Raw genomic sequence first — 13,297 nt, forward strand, 5'->3', positions numbered from 1 at the left:
GTTTAGTTTTTAGGATTCATGCTTGTGAATTAATTATTACTGCAGACATCATCTGTAAAGTTTATGGTCTTTTCGGACAGGATAAGCGATATAGCAATTGACAAGCTCTGCAGTGGTAACTGACCTAACAGCAAAGCCAGCAGTGGTAATTGACCTAACACAAAATATATTTGTGTATGTAATTATGCAGTAAAATATTACATGTGATCTGGCATTATTAGAAGAAACCGTATCATGCATCTTGTTCAGAGGAACAGTATAAATGCTTGAAAATAATAGCCTATTTCACATTCATTATTTCTAGCACACCTGCCACCCAATAACCGCAATAAGCTTTGTGCTTTGTTACTTTAAAAAACAAAGTATCAGCTTCTAAATTTTGTCAATTTTCTCACAAAACACAAAGTATAAATGTGGTTTCGATGCTCTTTAATGTGGCGTTCGCTGTTGCGCCTAAGTTCAAGCAGCACGTGAACCGATCATCTCTTCCTCTTTACTACTAGTTATGGCAAAAAAATAACCATGAATGACCATCAGAAAGATGTTGAAAGAAACAGAACAACTCACTGAAATGCATCATGTCTCATTTAATCAATCAATCAGCGTTTCAAACCAGAAAGATGTCAGTAAAACTTGTGAACAATATTCATTAGGGGTGTAACGGTACATGTATTCATCCCAAATCGTCATAGTACATAGTACGGTTCATGCAGTCAGACGACGAATACAGTCAGTCACAGGCGATTGATCCAGAAAGGGGAGCGCACAGTAATGCAACGCTAACCACCACAACAGAAAAGAGCAGAAGAAGAGACTATCAACGCACCAACTTAAAACAAGAACGGCGAGTTCAGATGACAAGAGCTTGAAGAAAACGTTTCGGGTTCTACAGATGCACCGGTCGACCAGCTACAAAATGGGAAAAATGTGTGTAGCACTACTGCCAGTTCAAAATGGAAAAGAAAAACTAGCAATGGGGACTTTTTCCTGTTGTACTGAACTCATATTGAACTGTGACCCCAAAACTGAGGTACATATAGTACCGTGACAACTGTGTACCGTTTCACCCCTAATATGCACGTAACGTCACATATACCTCAGAAAAGACATTCATTGTACATAAACTTTATAGTCAACTTTTGATAAATATGTGCAGTATAATTCATTCATTATATTTTACTTAACACCTGTCGTCTTCATTTTTTAATGTATGTTTGAATAAATTTGTTATGAGAATGTGCAGGGAGACTATGTAAAAGGTTTTTATATATTTTACATATTTTATAAAATATAAAACTTGTTAGGAAATGTTTACTCAGTGAAATCATGGTGCGTTGGCTTTGCTTTTTATCTTCTCGTGAGCAATTCAGTTCTTTATTGGTAGTTGTAGCCATTGCAGTGTGAATGGTGTCTCAATGATCACTGCGGTACAATGTGTCGGCATAGATGTGCATCGTTTACTCTGGGCGTAGCTGTGCCTGGCCGTAGTTTTAGTTGGTGCCTCATTTCTGGAGAAACAACTAACAACAACAAGTTTCTGATTCCTTGTTAGCTTTTCTGAGCAAACAGAAGCGTCTGGCAGGAAATAAGGCTGATCAGAGTCTGAGCAAATACAGACACATCTGAAACCCAGTGGCGGATTGTAAAGAGGCAAGAATGCAACAATGAGGTCAAACAGCCAGCGAGACGTGATAGACTGTGAAGAAGACTGATAGACCCTGATGACCACAGGTTAATTACTGAACGTTTAACCCATGCTAACCTATAGCGCTTTCTACATGCTACAGAAAGCCGATGCTGTTGTCACATCATTATCATCTAAGTTCTGTTAACGTTTCAGACAAATCTACTAATATGAAAATAAATGTAGTCAGTGGCGATAAACCATCAACCAAACATTGCACATGATCTAAAGGCCAGCGCTGATCTGAATGCAATGGGAAAACAAAAGACAAAAGACAAGCATCATCGCCCAATGTCAGCACAGATCCACAGTTCTTTGTGACCACAAAAATAAGCTAGAGTAACATTATTTTGAACAGCTGGAGAGGAAGTCAGGATGGTGCCGCGAGAAATAAGACTGATTCAGAGCCAAAAATAATCACTGGAACCCCGTACGGAGAAGACAAGAGCCAGATCAGAAGAAAAAGAGAATAAAAGAGAGACAAGGGGAAACAAGGGTGGCTGAGAGCTCGGTCTTCTGCAGAATGAGTGATTTTCTCTCAGGTTCAGGTGAACGGCAAGCATGTTTGTGTTTGAGACTCTCCTCTCTGTCTGACATCAGCTGTACAGACACACACATCTCTTCTCTCAGGGGATGACAGATATGGATCAGCATGTACTTCTAGTCCCAGACTATTTTAACAGTTATACCTTAAATGTGCTATGTACAAATATATATAAACAATAAAAAGAAAAGACAACTATACCCACAGGGCTCATGACAAATGTTATTCAACACACCTTTCCACACTATTTGAGGCTTTTCCATTGCACAGTGCAAAATTTGTAAAAAGTTATCCGTCACTTATGCACACACATACACACTCATACATGTTGGGTTTTCTGCTGTACAAACTGTATTTTCTATCCCCTTACCCTAAACCTGCCCCTCAAACAAAACTACAGCCATTTTTAGACTTTAAAAAAAAAATCATTCTGTATGATTAATAAGCCGTTTTCCTCATGGGGACCAAAAAAATTGACATTTTAAGAAATTCATACTGATTTCAGACATTTAGAACCATAGTCTTGCTCATCTCTCTGCTTTCTTCGACAGTTTGAAACAGAACATCACTACCATGCAGATTAATTTAAACATTTATAAGCTTTCACAGCTTGACTTCTCAGTTAACACCATCAGAAATATAATGAATCGTTATTAAAATCAAGCAAGAAATGATGAAGTGATGACGTCAGCCTTCATCCTGAACCATTTTTTGAAGTTGTAAACATAAAGATTATTGGAGTATATTTTACAAGAAAATACTATTTGAGTCTTTTGATTTCATTTGGTCCCCATAACCAACGTAGGGAATACCAGGTGCGCACACATACACGCACATAAAAATAAGCCAAAGTTTAAGATTTACGTATTTCAATTGCATATAAAATTTCCATCCATTTGTAATACACAGTTTTAACACTTCAGGTAAAAAAGGGTAACAATTGTAACTGATAGATCTCAGGCAGCCGAAATTGTCCGCACACTGGAAACATGCAATCAGACCAAGAAAAAGGTCTACCAAACATATAACTTTTATTTTTCATATGCACAAGTGAAAAAGTGACAAAAGTGCAAGGTGTCTTTAAAACAGACCAAAGAGCAGACGTTTCAGCCCATGCCATCTTCAGTGCTCATAAGGCAAACAGCAACATCTCAGTTTTAAAGGCACAATTACAAATTGTTAACAGCTGAACTTAATCAATTAGGGATAATTAACAATCCAATTCCAAAAATGTCCCTTTAAAAAAAAAAAAACACCCATTTCACTTTAACAACATACAATAAAGGGCAAGAATTATATATCAATTACATATGTATGTAATCAATTGTTTAATTTTGTAGGTTTTGCCAGTTTGTGGATGTGTAAACGATTTACGTTCTTTGGTCTGTTTTTAAGACACCTTGCATTTTTGGCACTTTTTCACTTGTGCATATTTAAAATAAAATATATATTTTTGATAGGTCAAGGTCAAGGTCAAGGTCAGTTTATTTATATAGCACATTTAAAAACAGCTAGTGTATGCCAAAGTGCTGTACATATACAAATAAGTAAATATTAAAAAGTAAAAGTAAAGATAGACCTTTTTTGGTTTCAATTTCAGCTACCTTGTTGATTATACTTTTTTTTGTTCTATGCACCTGATAACTTACTGGCCTTTCTTTTTTGAACGCATACAATTCCTGTTTAATGAACTAATATATATCATACTGTCTCCAGTTGATTAATCACAGTACATTAAAGTGCCCCTATTATGCCATTTGGAATTCTGCCTTTTAATGTAGCTGTATGTGAATGTAAACGATCTGCGAAGTTGTAAAGCTGAAAGTGCATGATTAATAAAGTTACTGTCTCCCAAAAGAAAGAATTGACTCTACACAGCCTAAACGAGTCGTCAGTAATTCAAATCCTACTTCCGTGACGGCTACACGTCACAGGGTAACACATTTGCATAATGCCCGCCTATGTGCTACGTTGACCGGCCGTGAACAGCTTGACCCGCCCTCCATCACTGGACCTTGTTTGTGTGGTTAACATCAAGTTGAGAAGACACTGTGTACTACGCTATGAAAGTAAATTGGTTTTATTTTGACTTCCGAAAGATGAGGCTGCAAAGAATCAGTGGTTAATTCACAGCAGTACAACCCCAATCTTTCTTGTGTTACTGATGACTGTTTCTCTAATTTTGGGGAGTTCAACGCGGGAATCACAAACACTTGCTCTTGAAAGATGAGCTCAGTACCCAGTTTATTTGGACCAGCTGGCTCCACTGAATCAAAACCTGTAAGTATGATAAATAATAGATGTTTATATTTTCTATCGTGCGTTCAAAATACACAACTATGGCAATGGGTGTATTGTTTCAAACACGCGCTGTACACAGTCGACCAATCACAACAGACCGGGCCAGCTGACCAATCAGAGCAGAGTAGGCTCACAGAAAGGAGGGGTTTACAGAGACTGAATCTCAGAACTGCTTCAAACGAATCGTTTGAGAATCATTGGAAAATGAGGTGATATTAAATGCATATTTTGAGAAAACAAAAGCGTTTTTTAACCTTGCATGCATGACTCCCTAAACAATATCAGGAACCCTAAAAAAATGGCATAATAGGGGCACTTTACTCAACAATTCTCTTTTGTATAAGTTTTCTGAAATGTTAAGTTTAAATGTGCAAATGAGGCAGTGTCTAATTAAATATGCTCTCATCTGCATACATTTCCAGAACAAAAATCTGAACATTGGATAAAGGTTAAACATTCTTGTTTAATTGAGTTGATAAATAAAGTTAAAGCCAAACAAATGCAGTGAACCAGAAAATGACAGTATTTGGAAGCACATCTTACATAACCTTTTTGAAGGGTAATTTAGGGATATAAAAAATGTAAATGGCTTCACAAGTTCAGTTTCCTGCCCATATTTCCTATTAAAACAAAGTTTGGATGGGACAGGCCAATGTCAATGTTTGCAATTAACTGCAAATTATAAAGTTTAGGGGCACATAAACATATATGATTCCTGTTGCTCAAGCAGTACTGCATGACACTATCAACGCCAAGGTTATGGGTTTGATTCCCAGGGAATACATGAACTAATGAATGTATGCTTTGGATGAAATGTGGGTCGCTTTGGATAAAATCATCTGCCAAATGCATGAATGTAAATGTCTTTGTTAACACACATAGGGTCTTTAGGAGTGATACAGTGCACTGTCCATGAATGCCTCACTATATTCAGAGGACTGATCTTCTGTGTGTCTCTCACACACATTTCTCTGCTCCAGAGCTTCTTGATCTGATCTGTGAAGTCCAGAATCTGGGGATTAGAGCTCATGCTTCCACAGGCAGTGCCACACTACACACACACAGACACACACACACACACACACACACACACACAGCCTCCTTGTCATTCGGTGAAGGTCGTGGGCACAGCAGGCAAGGCTGTGCGTCTCAGGCCTGTCTGTGTGTTCAGCGGTAAATCAGTGAGGCAGTAATTTTGGGCCCCTACAGCTCTAGCTGACACTTCATGCTGCTCCGAACAGCACTGCGCGCGTGCACACACACACACACACACACACACACACACACACGATCTCAGATAGAGATGGGCAATATGATGGGATATACCATGTACATGGATATATTGAATATTCCTGATAAATACTGTATAAGTGTGTGATGATTTTGCTAGTGATATAAAATTAAGCAACATCAGCATGTTTACGTGCACCCAAAGAATCCATTTATTATCATATTGGTGGCTCAATCGAACTGAAAAACTTCATGTAATCACCTCAATCGATCCGAATGAGTTCAACCAGAATGAAATTGATTGGATTTATGGAGTGGTGCAAACTTTAAATAATTGGATTAAACATAAAAATTAAGCACTTAAACGCTTGAATGTGACTATTTTCTCAATAGAGTGCTGCAGGGATGAATATTTTTGCAGGCCGAAACCTGGGAAGCACTTCCGGTTCCATCGTCCTAAAGTCCTAAATGGGTTTTTGCCTGAAATAAAGTCTGTTTAACACAAGCTCAGGATATTTTAATGTTTTATGCTTGTTTTATTCCATTAAACGGGTAAACTCATCAACACACTAATCGCTTTCACAGCCTCATTGTGTTTATAATTGCACTCTTTCAAACTATTCTTAAACGTTCAAGGAAAACATTTTTTTTTTAATAAATCCTGAAAGAGTTGTTCGGGGCACTTAATGGCGGTGACGTTAAAGTCATGTAATCATGGTGTGGTTCATTTATGGTATAGCCTGCACTTATCTTTTTACTTCTGCCAGTTAAATAAATTTAGGCTTGAAAATTCATAAATTGTGTTCATTTGTGAAAATCATGATGGACAAAACATGTAACCATCATAAACTTTTGTTAGTCACAGAGTTTATTTTCTGCAATAATCCAAAAGCCAATGGAAAAATCCTAGTGGGATTTTGTCGAGAGATTAAAATTCAGGATTAAATCCACATAACTACATTGTGAGTGACTATACTATATTTGGATTGTCTCTCCTGCACCAGTCTCAGAGATACACTGCTACTTTACCAACTAATGGCTCAAATACATCGCAGGGTTGCTGCTCTGATTTTTGCACTGATTTCCAGTTCACTAGTTGCCACATTTTGGAGCACATCTGCAGAGTTTGGACAGTCATGAAACTCAAAAAGAAATGGAGATGGTGAACAAGTACAAAAAATATCCCAGCCATAACACAAAAAAACACAAAAACACACCAGACACATGTCTGTCTGTGCTTCAATGAGTCGAAAATGTGAAGAACTCCATGAAGGAATAAATATGATCTGCTACTCACTATCAGCCGCTTGAGACCCAGGAAGTTCTGCTCCACTGAGTTGGCCGAGAGCACCTGTCTCTTCATTGCGGCCTGGTCGCCCAAAAAACGCTGCATGAGATCTTTCACCGCATCGCCCTGTAAATCAGAGCGCTTTAGTTTCTGCTTCACTCACTGTTTCATAGAGTTACAACACCAAGAGCAATGAAAAGAGACAACTGTCTCTGGTTTATTCACTATATCTTTGTTATCTAAAAATAGATTATTTACTAGACACATATTTACTGCAAGTTAAAGACCTGAAAGATTGTTTTTATTTATTGATTGACTGATTTATTGATAAAAATACAGTAAAAAACATAATACTGTGATTTAATATTATAATGTAAAATAACTGTTTTCCATGTAATTTATTTCAGCATCATTACTCCAGTCTTCAGTGTCACATGATCTTCAGAAGTGATTTGCTGCTCACACGTGATAATCGTGATACATTTTATTTTTCAGGATTCGTTAATGAATACAATGTTCAAAAGAACAGCATTTATGTGAAAGAATATTATAAATGCCTTTACTGTCACTTTTGTACAATTTAATGCATCCTTGCAGAATAAAAGTATTAATTTTTATCTAAGCTCTTCAGACATTTTCGAATGGTAGTGTATGCGCTGCGCTGACATATGTATCATTGAAACAGAAAGCTTCTAGTTAAGCCTTTAATTACGCTAGTGAAGAAAATTCTGTCATTATTATATGCTAATATTGCACCAAACCTGTATGCTTTTACTGTTTACTCAGAACCCAATAATATGCATAAAGTACCTTCATGTATTCCATGATAAATGGCTAATTCATTCAAATTAGCTCAAAAGCAAGATTGGCATTTAATAAAACTTGCCTGTCTATGTAGTAGAAATGTGATTTGTGCTTTAATCAGTACTACATGACTAGAAGAAACAGACAAAAAGTGCTGCAAATTCAACACCCATAATGCACTGGGCTCGATTCAACCGTGAGCAGGGATACAAAAAATGTGCAAGTATGAGCTCTAGTTTTCACAAAAGCCCTGGGGGGGTCAAAAAGCCACCGGGTGAGATGTTTTACATCATCTGCACGGTTAAAAACAATGTTTTCAAAATGCAGTTTTGCAGTGATGCCATAGAAGGACCATTTTGGGTTCAATGAAGAGTTCTTAGTCTTATTTTAATCATCTAAAGAACCTTTTTCCACAACAAAGGTCCCATGGAAGGTTTTCTTGGAACCATTAACAGCAATAAAGAACCTGTGTTTTAAGAGTGTGGCAGACTTGTGCTGACAGATAAACAGGGATATCTTGGTGCAGGGAACACAGAGAAAGAATACACATTGTTCATTTATATACACTATTGACATTATAACAATACAAAACTGGTTGAAACTAGGGTTGTGACGGTGAGGACATTTTCCCACCGGTTAATCGACGTGTGACAACACCGGTAATACCAGTATCACCGCGGGGGCGGGGCATTCCCTCTTTTCCTCGCTTTCCTTCGCTTTTAAATAGCTTAAAAGCGCTGTGCGCATTTTACTTTCACTTTCGAATTAGCGGCAGTTCGGCGTCAATTGCTTGAATGCAACAACAAAATACAACGGTCTCTTTGTTTATTTTGAATACGCGCCATCTAGCGGGCGAAAATTACATATTGTGCCTTTAATAATGACACAATATTTATTTTTGGGTCATTTGAAATTTGAAAATGTAATTTTGCACTGACCTGTAGGTTGTCAAACTTGAGTCCAGGCATGGCCAGCTGCTCTCTGTCTATCTGGACAGGACTGATCTGCTGTGTGGCCACCGATATCAGCACTTTCCTGGTGTCCTCTGAGGGAAGCCAGGCGTCATAGCGCTTATCCAGCTCGCTGGTGATCAGAGCGCTTCCGAAGGGGTCGTCGCCGCTCGGGAACACAGCCTGGAGCTGGTTCATGGGCTCTACGGGACTTACTTGAGGTTTGGTAGCGACGGGGGTGAAGTATGTGCTGGTCGGTACGGTTTCCGCAGCGGTGGCGGCAGATAAGAGAGGAGACTCTGGAGGGGCGGCTGCTTTGGGCGACTCTGCGTTTGGGTTGCTGATTGATATGAAAGACGTGGACGTTGTGAAAGAATCGAAGAAGTCTGAGGCGGGGTTGACCGTGCTGCTATCCGTGAAGAACTTGCTGAGGCTGGGGCTCGGCTGGCACACTTGAGGGACCAGTTTGTTGGGGGTTTCTGTGTTGCCGATGGTGAAACTTGGAGATTTTACCAGCGTGGGCTGAAAGCCGTCGGGAATCAGGGCTTGTGCTTTGGGTTGCACACCCTGGCTAAAGATGGTACACACCAGGACGGCCTCGTCTTTGGGGGGCGTATCCGTATCCATCTCAAGCGCTGGCTCCTGAGTTTTGGGAGCCTCTGGTTTTGGGCCGTCTGGTGCAACATTTTCCCTTTTGTCATCCGACCGTACAATCTTTTCCTCCTCGTTCTCTTCTTTAAATAAAGCCTCAGATGCCTCCTCAGGTTCAGCAGCGCTGGCTGTGCTTACGTCTTCGTTTCTTTCTTCTGTATCTCCATCAGGAGTTTTGGCCTCCTCCTCTTCATTCTGCTCCAAAAGCGAGTCAATGGGAACCACGTCCTCTTCCTCGCTATTCGGGGAGTCGGAAATCATCACGCTCTCCATCATCTGGTCATTCAGCTTGTCTATCAGGCTCTCAAAGTGACTGCTGTCATCCTGCGGCGAAACAAACGCTTCGGCGTCCAGGTCGATGCTCTCCTCTCGGAAAGAGTCTTCTGTCGGGTCGGTCTGGGACGGGACGGAGGCATCTAGCGTCTCAGCTGCTCCATCTATATCCAGAGTAACAGGCCTCTGAGCTGGAGCTTCACTGCTGTCCATGAGTCCAGCCTGGATGTTCCCTGCGATCCCAGTTCAAACAAAACAGAGATCAACACATCAAGATAAATGACTAATAAATAAACTATAGTCACATACACAACACCCTTGAGAAAAAGAAGGACACTTCAGCATACTTATTGTGCAAATAATCTACATTAAAAATATATATTTAAGTGTGAACTGAATGTAATATTTTTGGACACTTAATTGCATATTAACTGCAATTAAATGTTAATGTATTATACTTTATATATTAAATGCAATTAGCTGAACTTCAGAGTGTTTTTTTCGACCCATGACATCTTGCCTTTCTATAGTTCACACAATATTTAAGGAAACAATCATTTATCGAAATACTATAGCACAAATCAGAAAGACTAAAGTATAGAGAAATATCATGATTCGACAAATAACCTTTAAGCTTGTCTGAAAAACATAAAACCTGTAAACCTTTTCTCGTTTTATCTAAATAATAAGAATTACATAATAGCAAATGAGCCACTGGAATCATTATACAAGTAATGATAGAAATCCGAACATTAATACAGAAACATTATTAAAATGCTGTTTATCAATAAAAATAACCACATGCTGAATATCCGAAGAGCTCTGTAGCAACTGCATGATTAATTTAGACTAAAACGCAATGTTGACATTTCAGAGACCCTCATATTCTTCACAATACGTCCGTATAGAGATAAAAAAATATATATTATAATAAAACAGTAAAAACAAGACTTTACCTTCTGTTAAATGAACGCTAGGATGACAGCAGTGTAAACACCGACGTAAGCAAAATAACCCTACGGTGTGCGAAAGGTGTCAAACATCTTCGCTACGGCGGAGGCTGGTATTCTCGAACAACACTTACGTTCACGAAACCTGAAGAACGAAATCATAGTGAAGAGTGTTACGGGAGTTTCCATGCGCCGTTTGCGTAAGTCTTATTTTACTCGTGCGGAACTGCTGTGCCTGTTAGTAGTATTTGATGAACACGAGAATGTTAATGTTAATTAAATGATAGATGAATAAGTGACTGACTGAATGAAGATGGACGATGATGCACCGGTTATTTACGGCCTGGAGTTTCAGGTACTGTAGCATTATTTACCTTTTAATGTATGCACACAACAGAAATACACGAGCTGTTTCACAGTGAACTGGTGCCTGTGTTTGACTGTTGTGATAGTTACATGCTTAATATCAGATGGTTATTAAAAACTAGGTTTTGTATTAAACATAACAAATGGAGAGATGTTTTCCGTTTCAAACATCTGTCACAGTGTATAAAGCATACACACGTGTAGAATCAGATGCTAATACCATAGCACTGCAATATATTATGATTGTCATATTCATAACAATATGCCAAAAATAAAAGATATATACCATATGTATACATTTTTTTGTACCAGATTTGTACATTTTTTGTACCATTGTTTACATACTTAAGATCAGATCAGGGTTATTATAGCTAGCTAAACTAAAACGAAATAAAATATAATAAAATAAAATAAACTCATTTCAGCTTGCTCTTATTTTAGCTCGTTTCTATATAGTTTAACTTGATGAACTAAACTAACTAAGACTAAAATTGAAATAAAAAATAATATAGACATATTTCAAATAAGCTAATAAAAATGAAAAAAAAAAAAAATACTAAAACCTTAATAAAAGTACAATTAAATTAATAAAATAAAATAAATATAATTAAATAAAAATAATAATAAAAAAATATTTTAAAATATTAATAAAAGCTATAACACCACCTCACTGATACTAAAATAACACTGGATCAGACAATATTTATGTATTTTTAGCTGTGTTTAGTGAGCTGCCTACCCAGCCAGTATTTTTGCCATTGGTTCGACTGCCTATCCAGATGTCATTTTAGGTCATTTAAATGATATGTTTAGCTAGACAGCGGTTTTGGGCATCTAGTAAGCTGTCTAGAAACAGCAGTTTCGGATATCAAATGAGCTGCTTGTCTAGATTGTAATGCTTCCTACATAGCAATCGTGTATCCAGTAAGCTGCTTACCTAGACAACATTTCCGCGTGAACTATGGGCAGCAAACATACTAATGAGCTCACCTATGATGCCCGAAAATGCAGTCTAGGTAGCAACTCGCAGGCATTTGGTGTCATATATGTATTGTATTTTCCAGTATTTTGGCTGTGTATCATTAATGCATGGGCTGTCGTCCTCTCCGTATGTTTTCAGGCACGTGCTCTGACAGCTCAGACAGCTGAGACAGATGCCATCAGGTTTCTAGTGGGCACACAGTCACTCAAATTTGATAACCAGGTGAGTGGACGGATGCATGGGATTGATTGTGCATCCTGTGGATTTATCTGGAATTCTCATATTTGCTATATTGATGTTATATATTCACAGGCTTTTTTATAGCAGGTTTCTGAATGCGTGTGCTTGTCATGTTTATTAATTCATGTTCACGCATAACACACTACACTACATACCAGCTTTAACTGATGTTAGGCCTAACATATAGAAACTTATTAAAGTGAAAAGTGTTACCAAAGTTTTATGGCTACTCAAGAAAACACCTCAAAAATACAACACAACAAAATATCTTCTTGTTTGTCACAGCAGGTTAAAAGCAAATCACCGATTAACATGTAATTGAAAGCATTTATCTCTTGTTGCATTGTTACATTAGCCCTTGTTAGGGTACGGTGGCAGTTTTAGTGCATGTGGAGGTGTAATGACTCTCCAACAACCTTTCTGGGTCTGTAACGAGTCTGTTGCAGTTTTATTGTTGTTTATATCAGACTTTGATTTAATAGTTGGAAGAATTCACATACATTTAAAAATGTAGGCATTAATAGTGATTTGTAGTGACTACAAACGACTGTTTGCAAACAGGTTTCCCAAAAACACCCCGTTTGAAAAAGATTTTCAGACCTGCTTTAAGATTATACAGTTGTGCTCAACTGTTTATATACTTTAAGATGTTTAACCTTAAAAAAAAAGATGGAATTAATAAAATTAATAATTAAGATTAATAATAATAATAACATTTAGCAAAATAAATTAGATGATTAATAATTAAGTTATTAATTAATTAATTAATAACTTAAAGTTAATAAATAATTATTAGTATTATAAAATAAATAGAATAATACATATTATATATGAAGAGTTTGGTTCCAAAACGCTATAAATCCATTTTGCCAAAATGCGTTAAATCCATGACACTTTTTTTTTCTTCAAAATGCAATAAAACCATTGAATCAATATAAAAGTTATTTTTCATATTGAAACCGTTGAAAATACACAACATGGTAAGTTGATCCACATATGACAGCCTCTGAACTTGGTCAATACTAATCTTATAT

At 37.5% G+C, this 13,297-nt stretch overlaps 2 protein-coding genes across 2 annotated transcripts in view; one reads left to right on the forward strand and one right to left on the reverse strand.

Annotated features, from left to right (window-relative positions):
* LOC107687835 (trafficking protein particle complex subunit 12-like) overlaps positions 1-10,781 on the reverse strand; it is a 35,587-nt gene extending 24,806 nt beyond the window's left edge. The window contains exons 1-3 of the mRNA XM_016485308.1: positions 10,682-10,781; positions 8,790-9,958; positions 7,057-7,173 (exon numbers count right to left, since the gene is read on the reverse strand). Coding sequence (XP_016340794.1) covers positions 7,057-7,173; positions 8,790-9,938 — 1,266 coding nt within the window. The 5' untranslated portion in view covers positions 9,939-9,958; positions 10,682-10,781. The remainder of the gene's footprint in view (positions 1-7,056; positions 7,174-8,789; positions 9,959-10,681) is intronic.
* A 38-nt stretch (positions 10,782-10,819) lies between these two features.
* Positions 10,820-13,297, forward strand: part of LOC107687834 (protein TSSC1) — a 45,910-nt gene continuing 43,432 nt past the window's right edge. Inside the window, exons 1-2 of the mRNA XM_016485307.1 lie at positions 10,820-11,030; positions 12,162-12,245. Coding sequence (XP_016340793.1) covers positions 10,983-11,030; positions 12,162-12,245 — 132 coding nt within the window. The 5' untranslated portion in view covers positions 10,820-10,982. The remainder of the gene's footprint in view (positions 11,031-12,161; positions 12,246-13,297) is intronic.

Source organism: Sinocyclocheilus anshuiensis, unplaced genomic scaffold (assembly GCF_001515605.1).
Source record: "Sinocyclocheilus anshuiensis isolate Anshui unplaced genomic scaffold, SAMN03320099.WGS_v1.1 scaffold197, whole genome shotgun sequence".
Taxonomy (NCBI): domain Eukaryota; kingdom Metazoa; phylum Chordata; class Actinopteri; order Cypriniformes; family Cyprinidae; genus Sinocyclocheilus; species Sinocyclocheilus anshuiensis.